The 27,655-nt window shown below is 58.1% G+C and overlaps 3 protein-coding genes across 5 annotated transcripts; 2 read left to right on the top strand and 1 right to left on the bottom strand.

Annotated features, from left to right (window-relative positions):
* Positions 1 to 4,104: 4,104 nt before the first annotated feature.
* TNMD (tenomodulin) lies at positions 4,105 to 12,961 on the top strand. Its single transcript, XM_063346768.1, has 7 exons — positions 4,105 to 4,301; positions 4,430 to 4,564; positions 7,827 to 7,967; positions 8,739 to 8,840; positions 10,638 to 10,791; positions 11,902 to 12,074; positions 12,502 to 12,961. The coding sequence occupies exons 1-7, from the start codon at positions 4,254 to 4,256 to the stop codon at positions 12,709 to 12,711; spliced, it is 963 nt and encodes a 320-aa protein (XP_063202838.1). The 5' UTR covers positions 4,105 to 4,253; the 3' UTR covers positions 12,712 to 12,961.
* A 2,409-nt stretch (positions 12,962 to 15,370) lies between these two features.
* TSPAN6 (tetraspanin 6) lies at positions 15,371 to 21,070 on the bottom strand. 2 transcript variants are annotated; one of them, XM_063346724.1, is made up of 8 exons: positions 20,564 to 21,066; positions 20,289 to 20,477; positions 19,864 to 19,938; positions 19,177 to 19,275; positions 18,751 to 18,906; positions 18,009 to 18,092; positions 16,326 to 16,425; positions 15,371 to 16,114 (listed from the first exon to the last, which is right to left on the bottom strand). In XM_063346724.1, exons 1-7 carry the CDS (start codon positions 20,888 to 20,890, stop codon positions 16,357 to 16,359), a joined length of 999 nt encoding a protein of 332 aa, XP_063202794.1. In that variant the 5' UTR covers positions 20,891 to 21,066; the 3' UTR covers positions 15,371 to 16,114; positions 16,326 to 16,356. The 2 variants fall into 2 exon arrangements, with proteins under 2 accessions (XP_063202794.1, XP_063202795.1); XM_063346725.1 differs by lacking the exon at positions 19,864 to 19,938 and having other exon boundaries at positions 20,564 to 21,070.
* A 939-nt stretch (positions 21,071 to 22,009) lies between these two features.
* SRPX2 (sushi repeat containing protein X-linked 2) lies at positions 22,010 to 27,525 on the top strand. Of its 2 annotated transcripts, XM_063346722.1 has the most exons (10): positions 22,010 to 22,393; positions 24,153 to 24,239; positions 24,333 to 24,524; positions 24,642 to 24,818; positions 25,160 to 25,286; positions 25,390 to 25,511; positions 25,634 to 25,813; positions 25,951 to 26,084; positions 26,177 to 26,298; positions 26,595 to 27,525. In XM_063346722.1, the coding sequence occupies exons 1-10, from the start codon at positions 22,324 to 22,326 to the stop codon at positions 26,773 to 26,775; spliced, it is 1,392 nt and encodes a 463-aa protein (XP_063202792.1). In that variant the 5' UTR covers positions 22,010 to 22,323; the 3' UTR covers positions 26,776 to 27,525. The 2 variants fall into 2 exon arrangements, with proteins under 2 accessions (XP_063202792.1, XP_063202793.1); XM_063346723.1 differs by lacking the exon at positions 24,333 to 24,524.
* Positions 27,526 to 27,655: the final 130 nt, after the last annotated feature.

Here is a 27,655-nt window from a genome sequence, read left to right as displayed (position 1 = left end):
CCCGCCTGAGACGCAGAAGCAGCAGGAGATGGCTTAGGGCTGCGTCAGGTACTGCACGTGTCTCCCCAAGGCGAGGAAGCCTTTCCTGAGAGACCCACCCAAACCAGGGGAAGTAAAAGCTGTAAATCAGCCTGCTCAAAGCTTCGTGTGTGTAGCAGCAAAGGGGACAGACACCCTGGACTGTTGCTGCAGGACCAGGGGACAGACACCTTGGACCACAGCTGAGGACCAAGGGACAGGCATCTGCAGGAGCAAGGGACAGACACCTTGGACCACAGCTGAGGACCAAGGGATGGACACCTTCAGGACCAGGGGACAGACACCTTGGACCTTGGCTGCAGCCCCCCAGACACGCTGTATGCCAGCACTCTGGATGTATTTTGGGGCTGGAGCACCTAAAAGAGCAAAGCAAGAGGCATTTCCCCTACTGAGAGACACCCCCAAAAAGCACCCAAGGAGAAGGGGTGAAGGCTGGCTGGGGCAGGTCCAGTGGCATCCCCTGGGTGCTGCAGGTCCATGTCGCTCCCCCCCGGCTCCGTCTGGGCGCAGGTGCCACTGCTGCCACCACACCACCCTGCCGCGAGAGCCACGAGGCGCCCCGTCCCATGGTAAACGCTATGATTTACTTACTACCTATGGAATTGCCCAATTAATTCACTATCTGCATTAATATTATGGCTCATTTTTAACTTTACTGTCTCCATCGTTCCAATTTAGTGCTGCTCAGAGATGCTGCCGCTGACCTTAATGGGCTTTTCATTATAACAAAGAGCACCATATTAATCACGACGGGTTTTCAGCTGCAGGTTGCTGCCCAAGCCCCGTTGCTTTGGGGAGCTGCTTTTTTAGCACTTCGGGGACCTCTTTTACTTCTGCCGGGCTTCTCGTCTCCGCTCACACTGTGTCCGAACCTCCGCGCTTGTCCGGGAGGAATTTCTTGCTATAAACATTTCTAGGCAGAGAGATTTTATGCGGCAGTCAAGCCACGCTGCAGATATGATAGATTTTTCTGGGCAAATTGGAGCAAGAAGTAGAAAACCGAAAGGATGCGCCACTCGTAGCCAATGAGCCTCTTATTGTCCTGTATAAAAATCAAATGCCTTTTAATCATTTCAAATGTTCTTCTGGGTATCAATTAGTCACACATTAATATCAGTATTGCTTCTCTTCCCCAGTTCACATCAGATTAAATTCTCCCCTGCCATATAGACTCGCACTCATTAGCTTCAAGGAAAATTAGTGATTGTTCCCTCTTCATTGGCACTGATGGGAGATTTCCATCGGAACTGCTTTTTATACTGAGAACCTGATTGCCATCTTAAAGAGTTTGAGGTTTTTTTTCCCCCTGTATTGTTGTTTTTTCGTGGAAAATCCATGGTTTTTTCTTTCTCTGAAACCAGAGCTGAGCCTGAGCACTGGGGAATGGGGGGAAAAAACCCAAACATTCCTGACCGGCATCATCCTGCGGTTTCTGTCCCTCTCTGCATCCCAAGTATCTGTCTCCCCATGGGGACCCAGCGGCTGTTGCACAGCCCGCAGTGCCGAGGGGAAGGAGAATTTGGGTTGGACGGGGTTTTGCTGCCGTCAGACCCCCCCTCCCAGTTCAATATTGATATTTATGGATATTTATGATGCTCTCTATGGTGAGGAGGGGTCTCATCCTGCTCCCTGCCCTGCAAGAGGACCGGGGAGCACAGAGCTGAGCTGGCTCTGGGGCTGCAGCAAAACGAGGTCTCCAACCCCATGGTGGAACCCCCCTGTTCCCCCCCGCAATGCTCCATCCCCAGCACTCGCCAAGCACTGGAAGGGACCCATGATATTTATTGAGTTTTATTAACTCCCAGCCCTGGGAGGTTCTCACCTCTCCCAGCTAATGCAGCCGCCCAGGCTCCTGCCGGAGTTACAGTGATTGCCATTAAAAAAAGCTTGACATTTACCTTACAACAGTAATAAAATAATAATGCCTAATTTGGTTTACGAGTGGTATTTGCAGTGTTTCCTGTGCCTGGAGTGGGGGATATTGTGAAGATCGCTGCTTTGCAGATCAATTATGTCTGCTTAGCGGCACCGCTGTAATTCTTTCCTGTAATCACAACCCTCTTTCAGTAGAAGCTGCTCCAAAGTTTTCCTTTGAAACTGTAATTTTGGACAGGAAAAGCAAACGTTTTCAGACACTTCGGTTTCCAGAGAATAACAAAAGCTTCGGAGGTGAAACTTTCTGGGGGAAAGTGGAGAAAGACAAGGCTGGTGTCTGTGCGGATTTGCGGCATTTCGATCTCCAAAACCTTTCAGATGTTTCCAAAGGCCGCCTGTGATTGCTTTCCATTAAAAAAGCGATTTTTCTCCTCCAAAGAACCTGCCGTCTTTCACTCGTCGATATAATTCCCTTCTGTTATCAGCCTCTTAAATATTAAAAAAAACAACCCAGTGTGTTTGACGTCCCCGAGGGATCGCTACAGAGGGAAGGGAAGGGGAACTGCCATGGGGGGACAGAACCAAAGGAGCCCAAACCCCTTTGCAGGGAGCCGGTACACACCAGGACACACACGCGCCACCTTGCACACGCACCTGCACGATGTTTTTCCCCCAATTTCAGCAACTCGTCTTCCATCCCGCTTGGATTTACCCCCAGCTTGCCAAGCCCCGACACCCTCGCAAAGCCAGCGCCGGACCCCCTCAAAGCCATTTTTATTTGTCCATTTCTCACCCTGAGCAAAACTCGACGTGGATTTTTTTTTTTTTCCTGTCTTCTTTTCGGCACAATTTTCATTAGTGCATGATGCTCTCTGGGTTTTTATGAGCTTAAACAGCTTGGAAAAAGAGCGTGTGCCAGCTCCTCTCCACCAGGGAGTCTCATCCTGTTCAGACCGGAGGCTTCACACTGGATTCCTGAAAGGGGTTGGTTTACACCAAGAAATGGTAGGATCTCAACAAAAGGAAATTTTTCAACGTCGGGGAAAAAAAAAATAAAATGAAATTAGTCAGGAAATTCCTGGCTAGGCAGACTTTGGGGCAAGGCTGTGCACAACGCGGGTGCGGGATGCCAGAGCCCTCCCCAGGGAGAGCTTGGGCTCGGCGTCGCGTTGCTGAGGGATGTACATGTGTCCTGGTTTGAGCAACACATTCTCTTCTAATGCTTGGGAAAACTGCACTTTTAGAAGACTCTAGCATCTGAAAACATGAAAATATTTACTTTACAGCCAGCTCTGGGGTGTGGGTTTCAAGGTCTCAGTGTTTTCCAGCTCCCCAGGTGCGGGGATCAGGAGGAGGAGTGAGACCCAGGCACTTGACCCAAGCTGCCAACAGGATTATTTCATACCATGAACGTCACATTCTATATAAATTAGAAAGTTTGCTGAGGAGTTCTCTCGTTCTCCCTTGATGGCTGGGATCCTGAGAACTCCTTGCCCCAGTGCCAGATCACAGAGCCCTTCCTTTCCTCCCGCAGTGTCCCAAATTGGCTGTCCCTGCTGGGAGGGCACAGCTGATGGAATGGGCTGGGTATGACCCTTGCATATTTTGTATTTGTATCGGGAGCAAGATTGGTTCTTTAGTGTTATTAATATTAATTATCTGGTCTTATTCTATTAAATCTGTTTATATTTCAGCCCCTGGGTTTCTTTATTTTTTTTCCCCAATTCCCCTTTCTGGGTGGGGAGGGGACATCAGGTGAGAGAATAATTGTCTAAATGACAATAAATCCTCGTGGGTTCCCAAACCATAACGGCACGCTTGCACGCACACGCACACGTAGGTACCTGCATGCCGGTACCCCTGTGTACGCACACACGCATTCACACACGCGTACGCCCACACACACGCCTGCCCCCCATCCCCGCCGTGCCCATGTCCCCCTGCCACGCCATCCCCGCTGCAGAATCCCCCCTGCACGTCTGTGGAGCCCCCCCAGAGCATCAGTGCCTGCAGCCCCGCAGCCCCCGGGAGCGTCTGGGGCACCTCCAGCCACCGGCGCAGGGGCAGGAGCGGAGACAAAAGGAAAAACTGGATGTGGCCGACGGACACCATGCAGCGGAGCTTCCTGCGGGCGTCTTTCCAGTTTTCATGGGAATTTTTTGCACCCTGCAAACAGCAAGGGCTGCGGAAGCAGCGGGGGCCGGCAGCCGTGGGGGGAAGCTGGCCGCCACCGTCACGGGGGTGGCAGCCACCCAGCCTTCCCCCTGCTGCATGTGCAGCCCAGAGCCTTCCTAACTCCACCTCGGAGCAGGCGCGCGTCCTCGCACACGGCGGAGACCATGGGAGGCACGGCTCGGGAGAGCCCGGAGGACCGCCGCTTTCTGGACGTGAGTTTGTAGCTTGCTTTTGCCACCGTGCAGCTTGACAGCATGATAAATGTCCGATACACGTGTGTACTCATCCCTCCTTGGACCACCAGCCAGCCCCTGCCTATCCCTCTCCTCTCGTTAATTAGGCGGAAGCATCCAAGACGCGAAAGAAGACCTGCACCCGACACCAGATCTGCGGACTTCTCTTCAGCGCGCTGCTCGTTTCTCTCATTCTCATTTTTTTGGGTGTCAAATACCTCTGGAACCCAACACCCAGAAAAGTAAGTAAAACCCCCCTCTGATCCCGCGTTTCGGAGTGCCGCTTCCCCAGACAGAGCTGCGTGTCCCCCCACCCCCCGACTCACTGAAACTTTTAACTACACCCTGAAACCCAGGCAACTTTACAAAGTGCGTTTTCTTAGACCACAAGTATTCCTGGGACTCTTAAAAATCTTTTTATTATTCATAACTAGCTTTTACTTTGTACAGGCTGGGTTTTTTCCTCTGTCACCGCATTCTTTCCCTAACTGACAATTACAGGGGATGGGAGCTACGCCACGAAGAGTTAAAGTTACTCTTATTTCACCGGCAGCAAATTTTATGACAAGTAAGAAAATATTTTCCATTTCATTTCGATTATCTTGCCAGAAACTGGTGGAAAAGTCATTATGCCACCGCATAAAGAGGGGAGAAAGCCAGGACGCAGCGGTGATTGATTGTCACGGATTATATTTCTTACTTTAATGTGTCTGCAATGCGAGGGGACAGTGAGATGGATTAGCTTTTGGAGGAGCTCCTGCTAACTGGATTGTGCTCGTTTATTCCCAGCTCCCCAGACGGACGCTGCCGTAAGTGCTGAGCGCGCCAGGGGCGGCATCTCTACCCATTCCGGCCAAGATCTTGGCAATTCTGCCAAAAACCTTTGGGTTTTTTTTTGTCCCGTACCCCAAGCAAATCGCTTAACCTTGAAGCCAACAGTGCCTGGTGCTCCTCATCCTCCTCTCCGTTGAGTTTCCGTGCTCATCCAGGAGGCCCCCGCTTCGCACCCTGGCGCCAGCGGGTTTTGCCGACTCTCAGGAACGTCTCCAAAATTCCCACGTGCAGCCAAGGTGGCCTTTTTCCCACGGTGGCATCCCCTCTCTCCTCCCTGCCCCAGCCTGGCCAGGCTGCCCTCCCGCCGGGCAGAGGAAGCAAGCTACTCGCCAGAAACTTTGTCTTCTTATCAGCAAATCAAAATAAATACCATCCCCCCCAAAGAAAAAGAAAAGAAAAGAAAAAGCAATAAAAGCCATATGTGCCTCCAGGCTCCTGCCAAGACAGTTATAAAGTCTCTACTGTTCCTCGAAAAACAGGGTGCGTGCCAGCGGCGGGGGGAAGAGGCAGTTAACCCCCAGAGGGGAGGTTTTCTCCCAGCCATTGCCGCAGCCTCGGAAGGGTTATCCAGGGCGCTCGGCGTCCTCACCGGTGGGCACTCCTGGAGGATGGAGTCCGTTGGTATTTCTGAAAGTCCTTCACAACCCCTGATGGGTGGGCAAGCAAAGTGTGAGGTTGGAAGCAGGAAAGCAAGGATGTTTCTGCTGCACACTGATGCTCCCGGCATCCGGCATCACCGCATCCTCCATGGCCGCGGGGCAGCGGCTTCTCCAGCTGGACTGGGATTCCTCCAGGAACAGTAGGATGAGGGAGGCTGGAAGTTCCCAATACTCAAAACATAAACCAAGGGGAATTAAACTCTTGAAAGACTGAAGACCCCTTCAAGCTCCCTTCATGCAACCAGAGAGTAGAAAAAACCTTTAAAGAAGACTTGTTCCTCCGAGGGGTGGCCTTGGACACGGCGCTGCCCTCCGCACGGCAGCATCCATGCCCGCTGGCACCCATGAGTCAGCTAATGAGGGGCTCGTCGCGGCCGTGCGGGGAGGCGGATTTCAACAATTTGCGAGCAAGCGTCATTTTTTCAGCCCTATAAAATATCTTGCAGCTCTCCGAGCAGCACGGAGCCAGCCAAGCCCAAATGGGTTAGCTGGCCACCATGCTGGCTGAAGTAATTCTTCGTAAATGGAGAGGCACTGGAAGGTAAGGTGCCACCCGGGACCCTACCCTCCTACAACTGATTTATGGCACCGTGCGCATTTCGTCAGTCAAAACCAGCGGCCTTCCAGCCATTTTAGGCTGCAGACTATTTTTACCATCCCATAAAATCCATCGACAGCCGTATATCTTTATAAAAGCCTCCTGCCGACTAACGGGAGATGCTCGTGGCTGCCAAGGCGCACATCGCTCTTCTAAGCAAAGGCTAAGGTACCCGGCAGTTCTGCACCCAGGCTTCCTCCAGGGGCTGCAAAACAGGGGATGCTGATGCTGGAAACATTGTTAAGAGGCTTCGAACCCCCTGATGGGGAAGGATGTGTGAGAACCAGGGGAGCATTTAGGTTAGGGCTGCAGGCAGAGCCCCTGCCCCTCACCTGGGCATTGCTGCAGGGCCAGGGTGCTCCTTCCCCAGCTCCACAGCCATGCCAGGGGACAAACAGAGCTTTCCTGTCCCCGCACCTCCATCATCCCCCCCTTGCCCCGAGGGGTTTTGCACAAGCCCTTTTCTTCCGCACGGCACTGTTTGATTTGGGAAACGAGACTCCCCGAGGCTCGCCAGCCCTTGCCGCGCCAGCGGAATCATTTTTGTGCTTCAAATAGCATCTGCCACTACTCATCCTTGAAGGGTCAGGCATCCGCGGAGGCTGGAGGGCTGCCGGGCTGGCTGAGTGCGGCGAGCACCTGCCAGGAGGAGAGGGATGCTCCCCCCGGCTCCCCGCAGGAATGAGTGCCGCCGGGAAGCCGGCTGCTACGCCCCGAAGCTCTTCAGCAGCCCTCGAGGAGGGCTTTGATCCGCAGACAATCCCTGATCTCCTCCAGGCAGAGACAAGAGGCTTTTACCTCTGCCTTTCCAGGAAAAACAGAAGGCACAGAGACGGGGCAAGCAAGCTGGGGATGATATGATGGAGCAAGAAAGTCAGGGACACAGAGATGGGGCAAGTGAGCCAGGGATGCAGCAATGGAGCAAAAAAGATGGGGACACAGAGATGGGGCAAGTGAGCCAGGGACGCAGCAATGGAGCAAGAGGAGATGGAGCAAGTGAGTCAGGGATGCAGTGATGCAGCAAGAAAGACAGGGAGAGGGGAAATCGATGTCTCTTGGGCTCAGGACTTCAGTCCGGCCTGGGACATAAGCAGGCTCATGCCACAGAAAGCACCAGCAAAGACTGAGCCGTGGCAAAGCTCCTAGTTCAAATGTGGGATGAGCATCTCCTCCCAGGCTTGACACGTATGTCCCCCCACCAGCTTGGCCCCATCCTGCCTTTTTTCCCAGTCCTGGTGCCTGGGAGCTGCCTCTCCTTGCGCTATCCGGATGATTGTCCTGGCCCAGAGCCAGAGTGTGAGGAAGCAGCCAGCCCCATGTCAGGGTACCCAGCACCAGCCTGCTCGCCCCTGGGCCAGCATGTGAAATCAGGTGGGGGCTGAGGCAACCCCTGTGCGGTTTTGTCCCTCGCAGGTTTATGACATGGAGCACACGTTCTTCAGCCACGGCGAGAAGAAGAAGATTGTGATGGAGATCGACCCGCTGGCCAGGACGGAGACCTTCAGGAGTGGGAACGGCAGCGAGGAAATCCTGGAGATCCATGACTTCAAAAACGTGAGTGTGGCAGGTCTTGCGGCAGGACCGGTGGGATCCCTTAGGACACCACGGGGTCACTGGAGCAAGACCAAGGATGATCAGGGAGAGCAATGCCCAGATGCAGACTCTCTAGGGACGCTCTCAAAGGAAAGGAGATGTGTATCTACAAAAACCTCCACCGGCATTTAATAGTGGCGTGGTTCAGTTCCAACCAAATACATCTTAAAAGCAAGACCTAGTTATCAGATTTACCCTTGCAAAGGAACGCAATCATCATAAATCTATCCGAGCCCAGTGCATTTGTCTGTCTGGAGAGCATTAAAACCTCATGACAATGTTGTAGGCTCTCTCTGAAACCCAATTAAAATTTGTAGGGAAATACCCTGTGCAGTGACATATGGCAAAATTTTTAGCTAATAGCCTAGCAGGAACTGGGGGCTGAATGTTCACATAACCATAACGGTCAGATGCTATTCTGCATATTTTTATTTATGATAACTAGAGCTTGTGGTAGTTATAAGGAGAAGGGGAGCAAAGTAAAAATTTTATGACTATCTGCCTTAAAATATTTGTAAAAAGCCCAATTCTCCCGAACCGTAAAATGCAATATCCCTTAGGAGAACCTGTTAGCACATCCGAGCGCTGCTGCTGTTTGCACAAAAACATCACCAGGAAAAAGACGAGTGAACCCTCGCCTAGCTGTACCCTCTGCGTGATGGCGTTATTTATCCTCCTGCTTTGCCCTGACTGCTTTTTGTTTTTTTCCCGGTGCTTGTTTTGATGCTGTAGGGAATAACCGGCATCTTCTTTGTGGGACTTCAAAAATGTTTCATCAAAACTCAGACTAAAGTCCTACCAGAGACCACAGAGGCCAAGATCCCCGAGCTTGAGGTAGGTGAATAAACCAGGAGACCTCCTGTGAATAAAAAAGGTGAACCACCACCACCACCACCACCGCGGCCGCTGTCCCCACCGCCCTCCCACCTGCTCCAGCCTTCCCAGCGATGCCACAATGAAGAAATAAGGAGTTGTGATCTCTTCATAAAATGATCTTATTTCAGAGGATTGCTCCTGAAAACAACAAGTGGGAAGAGAGGGGATTAGGCAGCCGACAGATGAAAACCTCTCGGCACAACACCGGAGATCAAGAACAATAATCCTGTTGTAGTCAAAAGGTCACAAGGCAGCTCAGGATTAGCAGGCACCAAAAAGTCAACCCAATTGTTTTCTCCAAGAACTGCGCCTCACGTTCTCGAGCAGCATGAGGCAGAAGTCATGAATGTAAAAGAGGAGCCGCGTTTAAGAAACACGATTTGAGAAAGGGCTTGGGAGGTGGGGAGCGCCGGGCTGGGGCCACCTCCCTGTCCTGCACGGACCTCCCTCCCACCCATGTCCCGGGTCGCTCCTCACACCCCTTTCACTGCTCCCCTCCGCATCCCGCTGCCTGGAAAAAGCATTTGACTCCATATTTTCACCCCTCTCTGACAGCGCAACCCTGGGGCAATGGTTCTGTCCCTTGAAAGCAGTTGTCCCCCATCCCCGTCCCCATCCCTGAGCCCCCGACGGTGGCACAGCCCTCCCACCTCCCCGTTTTTAGCAGATTGAATCTGCCCCCCCCCCAAGGAAGCTGTTGCAGATAAAATGCCGGCAGGACGCACGTTTGAAACGAAGCGTGGGCAGAAACATTTCCCTGAATCATGACCCAAATTCCCAGACACGGATTCTTTGATTACGCCCTGAGAAGCTAATAGATCTTTTCGGCTACCGTCGTAAAAGGGATACGACTTCCCAGGCTTTAGCAGAACATAGCCCCAGGTAGAGAGCTGTAACGTAAAACCCAGTGAGGTAAATGTAGATTTAAGATCTAGCCATCTCCTGCCAGCATCCCTTCAGGCAGCACCTCCCCAGCCCCGCAGCTTTCAGCTGGGACGCCGAAAACTACTCAGACTGGGGCAGGTTGTGTTGGCGCTTTCCTAAGGCTTCCCAAAGCCATAAGGAAAAAAACTCTCTAAAAGAGAAATACAGCTCCCGACGCCTTCTGGAGAGAAAAATGCCATTTGCCAGCTTGCTCTATGGGCTACCACCGCCGCCATAGACAACGTTGCCTTGGCAGATCGCTCAGCGCAGACCCATCCAATGATCTTTATATATCTCCCTCCCTAAGCGCCTGCCAAAACACACCATGGGCTAGTGCAACGGCAGAGACATGTGGTATAAATTACAGGAATAGGGCTGTGCAAGGAATTTCTGTGAGGAATAAATTAAAGCGGTCGATCACAAAATCAGTAGCAGAAGGAGAGAGAAATTAAGTAGTAAGAGCAAAGCAGAGAGGAGATGTTTTAATCTGGGGTTTGAAATGAGCTGGGGCGCTCCAGAAGGCTCTTGCAGATGGTGGGGACTGCACCAAGGAGAAGGCTCTTGAAGCACGATGAACGGAGAGGGGAGAGAATGGGGTGGTTTTGGCTGAGAGAGGGCAGGAAAGAGAAGGCTCGTGATGGGTCTCCCTACGTGAGGGCCAATGGGGCATTGCCTGTGCACCCAGTGAGGACCACAAGCCAAGGTAGGTGAAGTCCAGCTGCTCTCTGGGAGGGGAGAGGTGCCTCTGGGTAAGCCAAGGGGAGGAGAAGCAGCCAGCGGTGGGGAGAGGGCGACTCACAGCAGCGGGGTGAAATCTTGCCCTTCTTCCAGGGAGAAGAAATCACCACCACCTACTTTGAGCAGTCTGTGGTCTGGGTGCCTGGGGAAAAGCCCATTCAGAACAAGGAGTTCCTGAAGAGCTCCAAAATTTTTGACATCTGCAGGAATGTGACCATCTACTGGATCCACCCCACGCCGATAGCAGGTACAAGGAGCCATCTCCTCCACAAAGTGCTCATGATCCCCCTTGCCAGGAGCAGCCCTGCCACCCACCCGTGTCCCCTCTGCCATTTGCCCTGGTGCAATGTGGTGGGAACCCATTTCCACAGCCCCGTTGTACATCAGCACAATGTTGGCCATGACCGCAAGAGAACATGGCCAATGTAATAGCAGGGGCTGAAGTTTCTCTCTGCAAAGCGCTCGTCTCTGCCGGCTCCCCACCGCCCCACGCTTTGCAGAGTGGCCACCCTCCTCGTAACAAGGCAAAAAAAACCAAAACCCCTTTGTACCTGCAAAGAAGACAGCGCTGCTGGAAACTGGGACGCCTAAATTTTCATCGCCGCATGAACATCAGAGCATGAGCAGACACCTGCATCTAAATCACACAACGGGGTTGCCACCTCCAGCTGCTCGCTACGCAGCCCTCGCAGAGGTTGTGGCCTCTGAGATCCGTCGGTGTAATTACCTGCTCTCTCTAACCCACTTCTGTCCAAACGAGCTAGTTTAAAAACTCCTACCAAGAAAACTCCCTCTGCTCTGCAGCTGCAGAGCTGCAGAGGCACGTCTTTGTCCCCCAAGGGTCCATCAGCTCACAGCCACCGATAGTCCCAGGAGCAAGTGGGCATCAGAGATGCCAGATGCAAAGGGAGGCTCCTGTCCTTGGCTGCTGTCCCCTTTCTGCTTCCTCAGTCCCTGCTGTTAAACCCTGCTGCGAAGAAAATTAATGTTACTGTGGGTCTCACCTAAGCCAATAACAGGTGCTCTAGCTGAGTGTAACCTGCCCCAAATCATGTTGCTTCGCCGGGGATCTACAAACTCCCCCGCACAGCAGCAGAGCCCACCATGAGGATGTGCTTCCCCGCACCTGCAGCACCCACCCACAGGCACCCACCACCCACAAGCACGTGGAGGGGATGGGCCATGTCTCCTCCACCCCCTCCTCCTGCCATATTGTCTCCTACAGCTCTTCACCCAGGCTGGGTAAGAGCAGGAAGCAACGGAGTAGAGATGGTTTGCTGGTGGGGCTGTAGGTCACAGCATTTCCCTCCTGGTTGCTCCCTGGTTGGTGACAGCAACGTTTGGGCTCTTCTCATAGCTCCTGAGCTGGCTGACCTTGAAGGGGCAGAAGAAGAAGATCCTGAGCTGCTCGTGGACAACCAGAGCTGGTTGGATGGAGGAAGCGAACACGAGGTGGAGAAGGATGCGCAGCTGGGGCCCAAACGCCGGGCACGGCAGCTCACTGAGGAGGACCTGCCTGTCAACGACTATGTGAGTGCGGGGAATCACACCCTGGGGTGCCCTGGCCATGGTCCCAGGGTGTCCTGGCCATGCTCCTTGGGATGTCCTGTCCATGCTCCTGGAGTGTCCTGGTGATGTTCCCGGGGGACCTGTCCATGCTCCTGAGGTGCCCTGGCTGCCCTTCCAAGGTGCCTGTGCTCCTGGAGTGTCCTGGGCACACTCCTGGGATGTCCTGGTGGTGTTCCTAAGGTGACCTGTCCATGCTCTGGGGGTGCCCTGGCTGTGCTCCTGGAGTGTCGTGGTCATACTCCTGGGGGTGCCCTGTCCGTGCTTCTGGGGTGACCTGTCCATGCTCCCGGGGTGCCCTGACTACCCTCCCAAGGTGTCCTGTCCATGTTCCCGGGGTGTCCCAGCCACACGCCCCCCTGGCCATGCTGACGCTGCCTCTTCCCGACAGTCGGAGAATGGGCTGGAGTTCCACCCCTTGTGGGATGAGCGAGGCTACTGCTGTGCCCAGTGCCGCCGCGCCAACCGCTACTGCCGGCGGGTCTGCGAGCCCCTCCTGGGCTACTACCCCTACCCCTACTGCTACCAGGGCGGGAGGGTCATCTGCCGCATCATCATGCCCTGCAACTGGTGGATCGCACGGATGCTGGGCAGGGTGTAGCCCCCAGCGCTGGGCTGCTGTCCTGCGTCCCACCTGCATCCCATCCTGCACCCACCTGCCGTGTCACCACCCATCCGGATGCATCCTGATGCAGCTGATGGGCAGGTCGTTACCTGCTTAATTGCCGATGAACGTGTGATCCCACCGGCCGCGGAACCCTCACCGCGCCAGTCCCCTCGGCATCCTGCGCTGCTCCCGCGGGGCTGGAGGAGGCCGTGCTCGAGTGCCTCGTCGCCACGCTGAGCGGCAAGAGGCAAACAATAAACGTCTTGTATGAGCGATTGCAAAGAAAATGGAAAGTCGTTTAGTCTCAGTCTGTGATGCTTAATGGGTCTGAGAAGTGATCTAATTGCTCGGCTGCCTTGTCACAAGCATCCATAACTCAGGTACGGGCACTGCCGGCGCTCGCCTCGCTGGGAACGTGCGGAGGTCCCTAATTTGCTCCCTGACAGTGCTGGTGATTGTTCAGCACATCCCGACCCTCTGTTCCAGCGTGCTCGGATGCTCTCGGGAGTCGCTGGTGACAGCTCAGGGGTGGCAGCAGTCCCCCGCCAGCACGGCAGCCTGCGGACAAGGTGGAGGCAGGCGCAGGCACAAGGAGCCCCAGGGAACTGGGTGGCCAAAGCTGGAGGGAGCAGCAGCATGGAGGAGCCCAAGTGCCATCTGCTGTCCCTGGCCTCCGGACCGACAAACGGGCAAAACTCGAGCTGTAGGAGGCAAAAAAAAAAAAGTCCTTGACACTGCGGTTGCCCTGAGCAGGACAGCGCTGAGGGCTAACAGCCAAAACCCCCGTGCAGCCTTCCCCTGCTCATGGCCTCGGGGCTCATGCCCGACCTCAGGTCCCAGCCCTCATCCCAGGGAGCTGGCTGCTGCCGAGCAGCCTTGGCATCCCATGGGTGTCACCAGGTGAAACCCCTTTGATGTCACCCGGAGTGACTCACTGCCGCAGCTGGGGCTTTCCAGGGGACACCTGGACGGACAAGCCTGCCCAGCTGGGCATACAAAGGAGGGAGCAGGGGGTCGGGCTCTGCTCACCACCACTGTGCCCGGCGCCAGCCGTGGTGTCCCCAGGGCTGCCAGGCCCTCCCCTCATCCCTGCGGCTCCCATGGGGACGTAAGCATGTTTTAATGGCAGTTCCATCCATCCCTATTCCACGTGGTTAAAACACCAGGAGCTGCCAGGAGCATGGTGCAGCAGAGCTCCCTGCATGGCATCCCAAGAGACACCAACCACCCTTGGGGACACCAGGCGTTTCTGACAGGTCCCCCGAGACATTTATTCCCTTGAGAGGGGACGTGTGAAGCCCACCGGCCACAGCTGCCGCGGGGAACTGGAGCCCTGGGGCTAGCCAGGGTGCTCGTGTCCCAGCTCGGCTGGTCTGGATGGGTCACCAAGACGCGTCCAATGCCTTTGCCAGGCCAGCAGTGTCCCAAATCCACATGGCAGCCCATGCCCCTAGCTGTGGGACATCACTGATGTCTCCCCACGTTAAAGCGAGGTGTCTACACAAGCACTATTTAATTAGATAAAATCTACACTCTCTGATGGCCGCAGCGCCTGTCGCTGGCCATGGGGACAAACAGGCTGCCCAAGCCTCCACGCTCCCCGCATCAGCACAGACAGTCAGTGCCGCTTTTCCTGCAGCAGCTCGGAAACGTCCAGGGTCTCTGTGCCACCCTCTGCTGGTACCATCCCTGCTCGCCCGGCATCACCTCCGCCATCCCTGTCCCCTGCAGAGGCAGAGGTCCAGACTGGCGCAGGGACACACACGGGCACAGGGACACAGACCGGTGCAGGGAGACAGATGGGTGCAGGGACATGGACCGGTGCAGGGGTGCTCCCCTCTCCGCAGCCTTTCTGATGGGGATGGGTTTATCCAAACCTGGCCCTGCTTCTCCCGTGCTCCTGCCCAATCTCCACCCCACCATTAACAGCCGTTGGCTGATCTCTGCACCCCACCTTCCGCGCTCTGCCTCGCTGTACCGGCTCGGGATGCTTTTGGCCAGCCAGTCGCTGACAACAGTCCCATTTACTCACCCGCAACAAAAGGATTTCAGGTGCTCCCCGTCGGGCTCCTCCATCAGCAGTGAGGTTGCCCCATACCTGCTCATTTGCCACACCACAGGATGGTGTGGCTGCTCCAAATTCGGTGCTTGGGACTCAAAAATCCCCCAAGCCGGGTGGTGGAAGAGTTTTTCCACACTACTGCGGCATCACGCCCAGCAAGACAAAGGCTTGCTGACAACACAGCCCAAAGATGAGCAGTACCAAACAAACATAAAAGCTTACATCCATGTTTCTCGCCCCGGGGAGACGCTGGGGATGCAGGCGGCTCCAGCAGCGCTGCCCTGCCCTTGGCTCCGAGCGAGCGGCCGACGGAGGATGCACGGGTCTGAGCTCATCCGCCTAGCTCCTGGGCTGGGATGCTCCAGGCTTTCTGCTTCAGCCCTGTTACACAACCGCTGTTATGAAGAAAAATTCCATTACAGAAGTTATTTGTAAGTACAAGTGCACCAGGGAGCATTGGGAAAGCGCGAGCTGCGATGATCTAGAGGTTATCGTCTGGCCTGGGGTGAGCAGATTACCTCTGGGGGGGGTTGCTGCTCTTTGCAGCGACTCGAGCAGAGGAATTTCCAGCAAATGAAAAGAAAAGCCAAGGAGGTTTCATAGAGTAAAATATCTTAATATTTATTGTGTCTCAGGACAAAAGAATTCTACTTAATACACAAAATGAGACAAGCAGCATATAATACTGACGATCAAGTCACAGCTGACTCGGTGCAAGGACACCTACCAAGGTAAAGGCACCAGGAGCTACATCACCAAACCTCGCTACAGCTTACAAAGAATCACTACAGCCTGTACTTTAAAAAAGTACAACTATAAAAAAGTATATAAAACCCAGGTCAGGGATGAAAGAGAGCTTGGCAACAAACTGAGACCTTGCTGAGCCAAGGGCTTTCAGGCAGGCAGGGTCCCGTTTTACCAGGGCAACGGCCCCATTTCAAGAGCAACCGCATCCGGGGAGGGAGGGGACATCAGGGGGCTGCCAGAGGTAAGGGGAAGCATCGCTTTCCCGAGGGAGGCACCGAAGATGAGCACTGGGAGCCCCGCGAGGCCGGTTGGCACTCAAGCGCACCGCCGGCCGAATAAAGAGCCGGGGGCTGTGTCGCCCACGGAAGCGCGTGTGCTGTAACCACCGCAGCTACACTAATCATCCCAGGCGGTGGCACAGCAGAGTAGTGTTAGGACAAGTCCCTGAGCGCACCAGGACAGCTGCTGCACTCCTTTCTATGAGCTAGTTGAGAAGAAGATCAGTCAGTTCAAAGCAAGATTTCACGAAACGGTGTCCAGAGGAAAACGGGAGGTGGTGGCATCCTCCCCGGCCACGGAGAGCATACCCTGCAGGGCACAAGACAAAGCGTTAACAGACAAGGCTGGATTTATACGCAGATTAAAATGATGCAGCAGACACGGTCCTGCAGTTGCCCTCTATCATCACATGCCCCCAAAAGTGGTACCTGCCACCCTGCTGAAGGTCCCCAAAGGGGACCAGACAGCAGCTGGGGATGCCGAGGTGGCCCACCGAGCTTGCAGGGCTGGAGAGACCTACCTGGCCACAGCCACAGCATGCTAGGGGCCAGCTACACCATCTCGTACTGATTGTTCGTGATGTACTGGGACAGGCAGCAGGCGAGAATGATGCCAATCAACTGAAAAAGTGAAGAAAAAAAAAAAAAAAAAAAACAACCCACACATCAGAGGTAGCCAAAACCAGGATGTGATGTTTTAGGGGAAAAGCCTGACAAATCGCTCCAGCACATCAGTTTTATAAATTACAAAGAAGAACAGTGGGATTTATAAGTCACAACACGGGCTGCCATGCCCTGCTTCGGAGTAACTGAGAGAGGCTGAAGCGGAGGATCCCAGCAGGCATCAGCCAAACAAGCTCCTCGCAAGAGATGCTCCACATCCCGTCCCGTTACATTTTTGCTTCACGAAGCATCTACTGTTTTACGGTAATTTTGGAGATTACACAGATATCAGGAGCGTCACAGCCCATTACACGGACACTAGAGAATAGCAGCCACCTCTCCCCGTTGAAAGGACAGCAGGGAAGCAAGGTTGCCGTTTTCACATCAACATCTGAAGGACACGCTACTGTTATCACAACGTGGCCTCCCAGCCCCTGCGCAGACATTTAGGGCCAGATCCTGCTGGACTCCGACCTACACAAGCAAAGCTAGAGGCACATTAGGATGATGGGTCCCTGCCGGCCGCACGACACAGCACGGCTTACTGAAAGAGCAATAAAAGCCAAATAAAACTCCCAAGCCTGGCATAAGCCAAGATAATTTTGCGGCTGGGAGCCCTGCAGCTCACCGTTTGCACGCGGGTCACGTCTCAGTGACCCCACGGCGAGGACAGCCCAGCTAAAGGAGGAGAGCGGGGTGAGCGGCTGGGCACGGCAGAGCAGCTCACGGCTCTCCCAGCCACAACCGAAAGGAAGCATTCAGAAGCACCGAGTGCAGCCGGGGGCTGTTGGCTCCCGCCTCTCCCCCAGCGCGGTCCATCCGTTACGGGAAACGTGCAGTGACACGCTCATTACAGGAGAAATATCTTGGCAGGGTTCCTTCTCCCCACGCTGGGGCCGTCAGATGGTGGTCCCAGGCTAATGCCATGGCCTCTGCATGCCGGATCAAGGGGAGGGTGAATTCAAGCCCCTCCAAAGCCAGCCTCCCTCGGTGGGATGCGGAAGGGGCCTCTCGTTTCCTGCCGGGATAAAGCCTGCCAGAGCAGGATAAAATAAAGGAGAGGGTGGGGAACAGGAGGGAGATGGAGCAGTGGCAGGGTCGGGCAGCCTGCGGGGCGTGAGCTGCTCGTAGGGACCCAGCCCCGCAGAAGTGACGCCAAAACGCCTCCCTGATGAAACGGAAGGTCGGTGGGTAGGAAAAGGAAAGGCGTAGATTTGATCCCTGCCAACAGCGAGCGCAGGGAGTTCACTCAGCACGGCACAGGCTCCGTTTGGGTTTTCTTGAAGTCAGTTGTTTCAGACAGGAGCTATTCTCAAATAACCCAGACCCATAGAAACAGAGCTGGTGCTTCAGCCTGGGCTTTAAGAGACTGGAAGCTGCTCAGTGGCGAGATTAAACCCAAGGGGGATCTGCAGAATAGCTGCTCCTCCCTGGCTGAGACAGGCCGTGCCTTTTGTACACACACCAGAAATGAAATACCTCCAGAGACAAGCTAGCTTCACTCTGCACTCCTCCTGTGCCAGCCAGCAATGGAGAGTTACCTGGAAGCACGCAATGCCAAAGGAGATTCCAGCCACAACGCTCATTTTTGACTCCATCGTTGACGTTACCAGGAAAAAACAACCCTGCAGAGGAGGCAAAGCGAATATGTGGGTCCAGTGCTTTTCACCCCGCCCCAGAGCACAAACCGGCACCTCCCCAGAGCTCCAGGGAAAGATGCTCCCGGACGGGCAGCTGAGGGCTTCTGGCTGCCACCCTCCTGCCTGACCTCAGCAAAGTCATCTCCCTATCAGCGCCGCGCCAAGCAGCCTCCCAGCCGCCTTATCACGGGGAGCGCTGCCCTTGGGCTGCTCCCAACGGGGAGCTGTTGGGTTGAGCAAGGTGACTCATCAGAGGAACGTCCCTTGCGTCACCTGGCCGTCCCTGCTGGATGAGGTCACCCGCGCTCACCAACGGGTCAGGACTTTGCACGGCTGTCGAGAGACGTCAGCGCTGCCGAAACTAACTTTAACTGGGAAATTACCTCCTTATTCAACTGTCTTCCCAAACACTTGGGTCCGGCTGGTCCCTGGCCTCCGAGGAAGGAGTGGGGGGGACCTCAGGCATGAGGGGGAGCTCGCTCCTCCATACCCTTTGCCTATCAGGGGAGTCCCGGGGCCACAGGGATTGCACTGAGAGTGCAGTTCTCCTTTCCAGCCTCCCAGAGAAGCCCTTCTCCACCCACCCAGCTCTGCCCTCCCCACCTCCAGGACTGGCAGGGGGATTTTTCTGAGCTTAACTTACATCCACAAACACTTTCAGCTTGGCTTTGCTCAGGTCTTTCAGATCCTCCTCCGAGCAGTCGTCCTGGCTCTTGCAGCAGCTGCGGGGGATGCCCCTCTGGCTGAAGTACTCGGTCCTCTCCCAGTCCGAGTAGTTCTGCACCCCACAGCAGTGCAGCTGGAGGGGAAAGCATATTTGGGGTGCATGGTCGCACCAGAGTACTGACCCCCCAGTCCTACCACCATTCCCGCAGCTCTCCTGCCCTCACCTCTCTAGGAACTGCCCCCACTGCACCTAGCATCTTCTCCCAAACTCAAAATCCCACAGGGCAAAAGGACCCCAACCACTGCGATGGGCATGAAGATACCATAGGGGGTCCCAGGGGACACCCCAGGGCAAGGTGAGTGCCTCCCCGAGACCAGACAGACACCAGCCGGTGGCACTCACGGTTCTCTGGATGGTGTCAACTGCCTCGCTGTGCCGATCCGCGGTCACGTTGTAGTCCCTCAAGGCCAGGTTGAGGTTACTCTCAAAGTTTGTCTTAATCTGCAAGAGAGAGGTCTCTGCGGTGCTGCCATCCCCTCCCCTGCTTCGGGACCCGCGGTCCCGCATTAGTCACCTCTTGGCGATGGCAGGAATGAATCCGGCCACGGCCAGCAGACATTCCCCCGGCCACCCAGGCAATTAAACGCTGTATTACAGGGCAGGCTGGGATGCGCTGTGGCGGCAGGGATGCCGCATGTAATAACAAGGACCTACACGGTGCCAACCGCCCCCCGAGCAGGCTGCTCCGCAGCGCGGGAACCCTCAGAGGAGCTTTAATTACAGAAATTATTGCAGAAGATAGACAAAAGCCAGAAACTAACGTCCAGGGCTACTTTGCGTGTTCTGGCGGAGGGGCAGCATGCCATGCTAGGCGGACCCAGCACCCATCCTCGTCCTTATGGGGACATTATGGGTTCTTACGGGGACCAAGCTGCTCTTTGGGCTTTTTTAACCCCATTTTAGTCACACAAAGCACCACTGCCAACATCATCGCTGCCCTCCAGCAACATCTGCAACTGCGCTTGGGTTAAAACCAGCACCAAACTCGCTCTGCAGCATCGGGAGACAGCAGTGGCCACCCAGACTCACCTCATGCCTGAAGACGAACCCCACAACGGCGGCCACCAGGACGATGAGGAAGATGAGGGACAGGAGCATGGCGTACTGCGGGCAGAAAGGGCGGGATGGGACGAGGTGGGTGGGATGGGTGGGATGGGACAGGGTAGGATGGGACGGGGTGGGCTCGCATGGATGGGATGGGGTGGGATGAGATGGGGTGGATGGGACTGGACAGGGTAGGATGGGATAGGGTAGGATGAGGTAGGGTGGGACAGGGTGGGATAGGATTGGGATGGGGAAGGATGTGTTGGGATTGGGATGGGATGAGGTTGGGATGGGATGGGGAAGGAAGTGTTGGGATGTATTGGGATGGGATGGGATGGGACGAGTCAGGACGGGTTGTGATGGGTCAGGAGGGGATGGGACCCCGTCCCACCCATTCCAGGACCACCCACCAGCTTGAGCATCCAGGTGCTGCCGCGGCAGGTGGCAAAGCAGCCGAAGGTGCCCAGGAGGACGACGACGGTGCCGGCGCCCACCAGGACGAAGGGGACGTTGGTGGCCTTCTCGTCCAGCAGGGAGAAGTAGACGGCCAGGCTCACCCTGCCCCACACGCCCACGGCCAGCAGCACGATACCCGACACCTGGGGAGAGGGGAAAAGCCGCCGTGGCTCGCGCCTGTCGCGACAGGGAGGCGCGGCCGCGACATGTCGCGGGGGTCGGAGCTCACCCAGAAGACGAAGGTGTAGGTGAGCAGGACGCTCTTGAGGCAGGTGATCACCGGCTTCGTCTGCAGCCGCCGCGACGGGGACGCCATGGCCGACACGGGCCCTCCTCTGCCGGGACGGGCCCCGCCGCGCGCCGCGCTCCGCCCCGCGCCGGGCAGGCCCCGCCCCGCCCCGCCCCGCCGGAGCCTCCCGAGCGGCGGCGGAAGTTGCCGAGCGCTCACGGAAACGGCCGAGCGCGCCCGAAGGCGGGACGAGCCTCCGCGGCGGGGCGGAGCCTGCCTGTCCCATGTCCCCTCCTGCCTGCTCCGGGCCACTCCTGAATGTCCCATGTCCCTTCCTGCCTGCTCCAGGCCATTCCTGACTGTCCCATGTCCCCTCCTGACTGTCCCATGTCCCCTCCTGCCTGCTCCGGCCCACTCCTGGCTGTGCTATGTCCCCTCCTGCCTGCTCCAGGCCATTCCTGACTGTCCCGTGCCACTCCTGGCTGTGCTATGTCCCCTCCTGCCTACTCTGGGCTACCTCCTGCCTGTTCTGGGCTGCTCCTGCCTGTCCCATGCCCCCTCCTGCCTGCACCGTGCCACCTCTGCCTGTCCTGTGCCACCTCCTGCCTGCACTGTGCCACCCAGTCCCTGCCCTCCTGCCCCAGTGGTGGGTGATGCAGCCCCAGCCGCAGCATGGCCCCCCTTTCCCTGCCCAGGTGTCCCCCAGCAGAGCAAGGACCAGCTGGGGCAGCCACCTCGCACAGCCGCACATGGCATGGCCACCATGCCAGCAGGCAATGGGCATCCTGCCTGCCATGGCAGGAGCACCCCGTCCCCTCCTGGAGGATGTACCTGGTCTGTGGGGGGCTGCGGGCTCCCCACACCCTGTAGCAAGCAGCCCCTCACGGTGGCCTCCTGGCAGCCCTCTCCCACTCAGGACAGCTGTGTTATTAATTAGTGTGCTTACCGGCCTGGCCGCCACATAATTAGTGCATTCAGGCAGCATGTCCCGTCCCCCCCCTGCCGCCACCCCGTGCCAGGTCTCCTACCTGTCCATGCCAGGCTCGTCCCTCGCCCCCCCACACGTGGGCGGTCCAGAGCCAAAATCCCGGGTGGCTCCGGCTCCTGCCTCTCCTCCTGTCCGATCCCGTGGGATGCGGGGCGGCGGGTCCTAACGAACACACTTAGTTACCGCAGCCTCACAGGGGCTGAACTTGAGCTGGAAAACAGACCCCAGCTGGAATCACTTGCCTCTGGAGCGGTTTCGGAGCCCGCCGTCTGCAGTGAGGTCTCTCCCTCCCTCCCGGCAGGAGGTGGGAAAAGGGTCCTGGGTCCTGTCTCCTGCGGTTTTGTCCTCGGTCTCCCCAGGACCCCAGTTCCCAGATCCCGGCAGGGCTGGCACAGGCTTGGCTACCCTCTCTCCCGTGTCAAAACAAGCTCTTGGCTCTTCTGCTTGCAAAGAAAAAAAAAAAAAAGCTGACAACCTTTTAAAGCCTCGGAGAAGCAGGAGGTGCAGTGGAAAACGGGTGATCCTGGGATTTATTATTTTTGACAATCTCATCGTTTTTGGGCCTGACTCACGGCTTTTGAATGTTTGGGACGGGCAGCAGCAGGGAAAAGTAGGTTTGCTCGGTGCAAGCAGGAGGGTCAGGCGTCCGTGTGGTGACAAAGCGACGGTGGGGGGGCCGTCGCCCTGTTTCCAGCCCCTCTCCATCCTTGCTGCCCTCGGACCCAGCGCAGCAGACGGGCTGGCCAGCCCCCGGCCCCCCAGCCCCCCCGGCATGGTGCAGGAGGCAGCCCCCGTCCTGCTGGTTGTCCTCACCAGGCTGGTGTCATCCACGTGGCATGAAGGTGAGTGCTGGGGGGGTGTGGGGCTCCCCTGGGGGAGGGCGGCAGTCCACAGGGTCCCGCTCCCCTCGGGGGCTCGCAGTAGGGAGGGATAGAGGCGGGGGGTGCCCTGGTACGGCAGTGCCGGGGAGAGCATCTGTGCCAGGGGGGTATGCAGTGCTTGTGGGGGGGTGCTGGGGGGTGCAGGAATGAGCGGAGGGGGGTGCTGGGAGGCATCCAGAGAGAAGACATCCAGCCTCTCCATCCCGCCCCTGCACAGCTTTCCCGCTGACTCCCGTCTCCCGCGGGGGTCATCGGCCGGCAGATGTTTGCCTGGATGGAATGCTCAGACCCAGCCTCCCCCCCCCCCCGCAGCCAGACAGCTGGGTCAAGGATTAAAAGCCCTTGCCCAAAAGCCCTACCCCCTTCCCTGCTCCCTTCCCCATCCTCTTGCCACGCTGCCAGCGTGGGGATGCTCCTGCCCAGCACAGCCGGAGCTCCGAGCTGTCCCCAGGTGAGACGGAGAAGGCAGCGCCTGCATGAAAAGGGAACATGGCAATTAAACAGCACATCTGCCTGCGGGGACACGGCCCACCCCGTCCCTGGAGCCCCAGCGGGGGGCTCGGCAGCCCCCGGGAAGCAGCCCTGCTCACTGTGCCACTGACACACCCCCACCGCCAGCCCCACGGATGGCAGCCCTGTGCTCCCCAAAGGCAGCCGTGGCAGCGTGGGAAGGACGTCGGGATAGAAGGCTTTGTGGAAACGAGTGGGCGACTTAACGAAGCTTGCGGGAAGCAGTGGGGAGTCAGTCGCTCTGTGGTAAAGTTCATGTCGGAAAGATTTGTAATGGAGTTTCCTCCCCACGACGGCGGGGCTGCTGCTTGGATGGGCCTGGGCGGATATCCCCTTCCCAAATCCCAGAGCAAGGGGAAGGGGAGATGGCGGCAGCCGCAGCAGGGCTGCCGCTTCCCCCGGGTCCCTTCCCGGGCTGAGCATCCCCGCCATGCCGGAGCGGGGGCTGCGGTGGGGTGGGCTGGCGGCGAGGAGGGGGCAGCGGTGGCGGGGGCCGGCGGAAACGCAGAGGAAACATGAGCTCAGAGCTGGGGAATGCCGCGGCCGGCCGAGGCGCCGGGGCCGAGGTGAAGGAAGCCATCCCTCTCCCCCTGCACAGCTCCCTCCCTCGCCCATGGGAACACAGTACGGGAACACAAAGGGGAACCCGCAAGGATTGGTGTAAGGTGTCCTCCCCCCATCCGTGGGGCATGGGGGCCCTCCGCACAGCATGGATGGTGTGGGGCCAGCAGCTCCGGCCAACCGCCCCCCCCCCAGCAGCTTCATCCTTCTCTGGTGCCCAAGCGAGGGGCTGCATCCCCGTCCTCCGCTGGGACGGGCAGGAGAGGCAGCTTGCTTCCTTCCCTGGGGATGTGTGGTGGCCAGGACCATGCCACAGGAGCGGGTGGAAGGAGGAATTCCTGGCAGCGCGAAGCCAGGGGTGGGTGCCAGCCCACTCCACGCCAGCCCCCGTTTCCTGCCGCCGATGTTTAGTCTGCGGGCTGGTGCCAGCGCACACCATGTCCGTCGCTGGGGATCGGGCTCTGTCCGCCGGGTTTAACCCTTGGTGGCAGCCCCAGGGACAGCAGGACGGGGTCTGCCCGGGGATGGGATCGTTTACTGGGATGTTTCGGGGCCGGAGGGTGCAGCTGCCTGGGGAGGCATCATTGCCTGGGTGCTGCTGTGGCCATGAACCATCACACACCCGCCTCATCTCTTTCCTTCTCCCCAGGGTCCGGCTACTACGCAGCAGAGAGCCACACCAATGAAGTGTACGTGGAAGAACCCCCCCCCGAGCCTGCCCTGGATTACCGCCGAGGTACCGGCACCCAAACCCATCCCTCGGGTCCTCATGGGGAAACTGAGGCACGGTGGGGCCGGCTGCCCCCCTCACCTCCCTCCTCTCCCCCAGTGCCCCAGTGGTGTGCCACCCTCAACATCCACCGTGGAGAAGCCACCTGCTACTCACCCCGGGGGGGCTCCTACCGCAGCAGCCTGGGGACGCGCTGCGAGCTGAGCTGCGCCCGTGGCTACCGGCTGGTGGGGCCCAGCGCCGTCCAGTGCCTGCCCAGCCGCCGCTGGTCTGGGATGGCGTACTGCCGACGTGAGTGTGCCCCAGCCATCGGCTTGCCAGCCTCCCCGGCAGCCAGTCCAGGGTGCTGTGCCCACCAGCATGGCCTGGCAGCCGCTTCCCTCCCCTCTTTGTTCTCTCTGTCCCCAGAAATCCGGTGCCATGTGCTGCCGGCGGTGCTGCGGGGCTCCTACGTGTGCTCGGCCGGCGTGCAGATGGATTCCCGCTGCGACTACACCTGCCTGCCCGGCTACCAGCTGGAGGGTGACCGGAGCCGCGTCTGCATGGAGGACGGGCGCTGGAGTGGGAGCGAGCCAATCTGTGTAGGTAAATTCTACCGTCACGCCAGCCCCACGCTGCATCCCTGTCCATCCCTGGGGTGCCTGAAGGTATCACCCCCACCCCAAGCTTTGCCAAGTGCTGGCTCCTGCCCTCCCAGCCCTGGAACCTCTGTCCCCGCTGGTCCCTGAGGTGCCATTAACCCCAGAGCATGGGCTGAGGATGGTGGCACTCGGTGCTGGCGTTACAGCAGGTCGTGCTGGCCACAGGCTGCCTGGGCTGCGTGCAGCATCCCTGGGGGTGGCTGAGCCCCGGGGCCGGTGCCTGGTTCTCGTAGCCTGGTCCCAGCACTGGCGGGTCCCCCCACTCCCTCTCCTCCCCACGGGCAGATTTGGAGCCTCCCAAGATCCGCTGCCCGGATTCGCGGGAGCGGATAGCCGAGCCAGGCAAGCTGACGGCTACTGTATATTGGGACCCCCCTCGCGTGAAGGACTCCGCTGATGGCATCATCAAGAGGTGAGGGCAGGAGTGGCGCAAGCACCGCTGGGGAGGGCTGTGGGGGCCGTGCTGGATGCCACCTCCCAGGGCCCTGACGGAGAAACCCACGTGCCGGGTGCAGGGTGATGCTGCGTGGCCCGGAGCCCGGCTCCGAATTCCCCGAAGGAGAGCACGTCATCCGCTACACGGCCCACGACCAGGCATACAACCGAGCCAGCTGCAAGTTCACCGTCCGCGTCCAAGGTGAAGCTGGCTCCGATTGCTTCCAATGGCTGTCCCCTCCTCCCCGGCTGCGGGCTCCGTGCCCCACGGCCGGGGCTGTGCCCCATGGCCCCCAGCCCCTCACCCAACCTCCCCCTTGGCAGTGAGGCGCTGCCCCATCCTGAAGCCTCCGCAGAACGGCTACCTCTCCTGCACCTCCGACGGCAACAACTACGGTGCCACCTGCGAGTACCTGTGCGAGGGGGGGTACGAGCACCAGGGGACCTCCCTGCGCGTCTGCCAGTCCACCCAGCAGTGGACGGGCTCCCAGCCCCTTTGCGCACGTAAGCGATGAGGGGCAGGGGAGGACCTGCCCGCCACGATGCCTGGCAGGATGGAGGGGTGGGGAAGGGGTGATGGGAATTGGAGGGGGGGAGCGGAAAATGGCACCTCCCCGCACGCTGGCCTCTCTCACCCCCAGCCATGCAGATCAACACAGCCGTGAGCTCGGCCGCCAGCCTGCTGGATCAGTTCCACGAGAAACGCCGCCTCCTCGTCATCTCGGCCCCCGACCCCTCTAACCGCTACTACAAGATGCAGATCTCCATGCTGCAGGTGAGGACACCCTCCTGCTGACCCCCTACCACCACCCTTTCCCACCTCCACCACCAGCACCTTCTCACCGCGCCCCCCCCCGCCATCCACAGCAAGCCGCCTGCGGGCTGGACCTGCGCCATGTCACCACCGTCGAGCTGGTGGGGCAGCCCCCGCGGGAGGTGGGACGCATCCGGGAGCACCAGCTGTCCCTCGGCATCATCGAGGAGCTCAGGTATTTGGGGGGGACGGGGCAGGGGGGGGGAGTGTCCTGCAGAGCCAGGTGCCCGCAGGAGGGGAGCAGGGATGGGGTCACATCTGGGGATGGCAAAGCATGAGGTTGTGCAATTTGGGGACACTGCCAGCACGCCTGAATACAGCATCCCCAGAGCCTCCCAGGGCTCACAGACACTGAGGAAGAGATGGGAGCCACCACCCCAGGAGGACCTGAGCACGGTTGCCTGGGGTGGGCAGGCTCAGCCCCAACCACCGCCCCCAGCCCTGACTGGCGGCTCCCCCCTGCACCCCCAGGCAGTTCCTGCACCTCACCCGCTCCCACTTCAACGCCGTGCTGCTGGACAAGGCGGGCACGGACCGCGAGCGCTACATCTCCCCCGTCAGCCCCGACGAGCTCTTCGTCTTCATCGACACCTACCTGCTGAGCGAGCGGGAGGCGGCACGGCGGGCGCAGAGCGGGGACCCCTGCGAGTGAGGCAGCGCCAGGGAGAGCCCCCCGCGCCCCAAACTCCACCACCGCTGGCCTCGGGGGAATGGACACCTTCCTTTCTGCTTTTCTAGTCGCCCACTGTAGAGGAGGACCAGGGTGCCCAGGAGCTCCAGGGGAAGGGGAGCCCCCTCTCCGGCTGCTCTGGCACAGAGGGGCGAGCAGGGATGGGGACAGGGGGCATGTGCCGGCAGTGTCCCCACTGCCCAGCAGCCAGGAGCAGCAGCCAGCTGCGGCGTGGGACGGCTCAGCCCGGCCAGGACCATGGCAGGAGAAACGGGAGTGCACCCGGAGGACAGGGGGGAGACGGGGAGCCTGACACTGGGCTGCCAGACCCCAGGAGAGTGGACAGGGCAGGGCAGGCAAGGCAACAGCCTCCAATGCAGCAGCTTCACCCTCCCCGCAGCCGTCCTCACCCCATGCACAGCCTGAACCCTCTCCCTCCCCACCTGGGGCAGCCCAGGGTCCTGCCAGACAGCCTCCAGTAAAAGCTCAGCCAAACCAGTAGCAGCCAGCCAGCGCGCAGCTCACCCTGCCCCTCGCTTCCCCTTCCACCAGCCACAGGGCACCTTTCCTGCGAACTGTTTTGGCAGTAGAACGTTAACTCAGAATAAATAAATTTATATAAAAGTCAATGCTGGCAGAAGGTGTGTCACACGGAGACCTGGGAAACGCATCCTTCCTGGGAACCAGCCCCCCATCACCACCCCAACTCCATCCTGGCCCCACAGCCAGGGCTGCCCCAGTCCCAGCGCGGGAGGAGGGTAGGGAAGACAAGGAGGGAGCAGACTGGGGAAGAGAGGGGGCGGGAGGAGGAAGAATGGAAAGAAAAAAAAAACCCAAGCGCCTTTCAAAGCGTTTTGCCCGA

The sequence above is a fragment of the Chroicocephalus ridibundus genome, chromosome 9 (genome assembly GCF_963924245.1).
Source record: "Chroicocephalus ridibundus chromosome 9, bChrRid1.1, whole genome shotgun sequence".
NCBI lineage: Eukaryota > Metazoa > Chordata > Aves > Charadriiformes > Laridae > Chroicocephalus > Chroicocephalus ridibundus.
The sequence above is the reverse complement of the archived record's forward strand: the minus strand, read 5'-3'. Positions and strand labels throughout refer to the sequence as shown.

Bases quoted from the DNA above. Each gene is read 5' to 3' on its own strand.
- TNMD (XM_063346768.1), top strand. From the start codon at position 4,254: ATGGGAGGCACGGCTCGGGAGAGCCCGGAGGACCGCCGCTTTCTGGAC. The intron at 4,302-4,429 runs GTGAGTTTGTAG...CTCGTTAATTAG, and splicing joins AGGACCGCCGCTTTCTGGAC to GCGGAAGCATCCAAGACGCG. The intron at 4,565-7,826 runs GTAAGTAAAACC...TGTCCCTCGCAG, and splicing joins GGAACCCAACACCCAGAAAA to GTTTATGACATGGAGCACAC.
- TSPAN6 (XM_063346724.1), bottom strand. From the start codon at position 20,890: ATGGGACATTCAGGAGTGGCCCGGAGCAGGCAGGAGGGGACATGGGAC. The intron at 19,939-20,288 runs GTGGGTGGTCCT...TTCTGCCCGCAG, and splicing joins GCACCTGGATGCTCAAGCTG to TACGCCATGCTCCTGTCCCT. The intron at 18,907-19,176 runs GTGAGTGCCACC...TTTCCCCTCCAG, and splicing joins TTGACACCATCCAGAGAACC to CTGCACTGCTGTGGGGTGCA.
- SRPX2 (XM_063346722.1), top strand. From the start codon at position 22,324: ATGGTGCAGGAGGCAGCCCCCGTCCTGCTGGTTGTCCTCACCAGGCTG. The intron at 24,525-24,641 runs GTGAGTGTGCCC...CTCTGTCCCCAG, and splicing joins TGGGATGGCGTACTGCCGAC to AAATCCGGTGCCATGTGCTG. The intron at 25,814-25,950 runs GTAAGCGATGAG...TCTCACCCCCAG, and splicing joins CTCCCAGCCCCTTTGCGCAC to CCATGCAGATCAACACAGCC.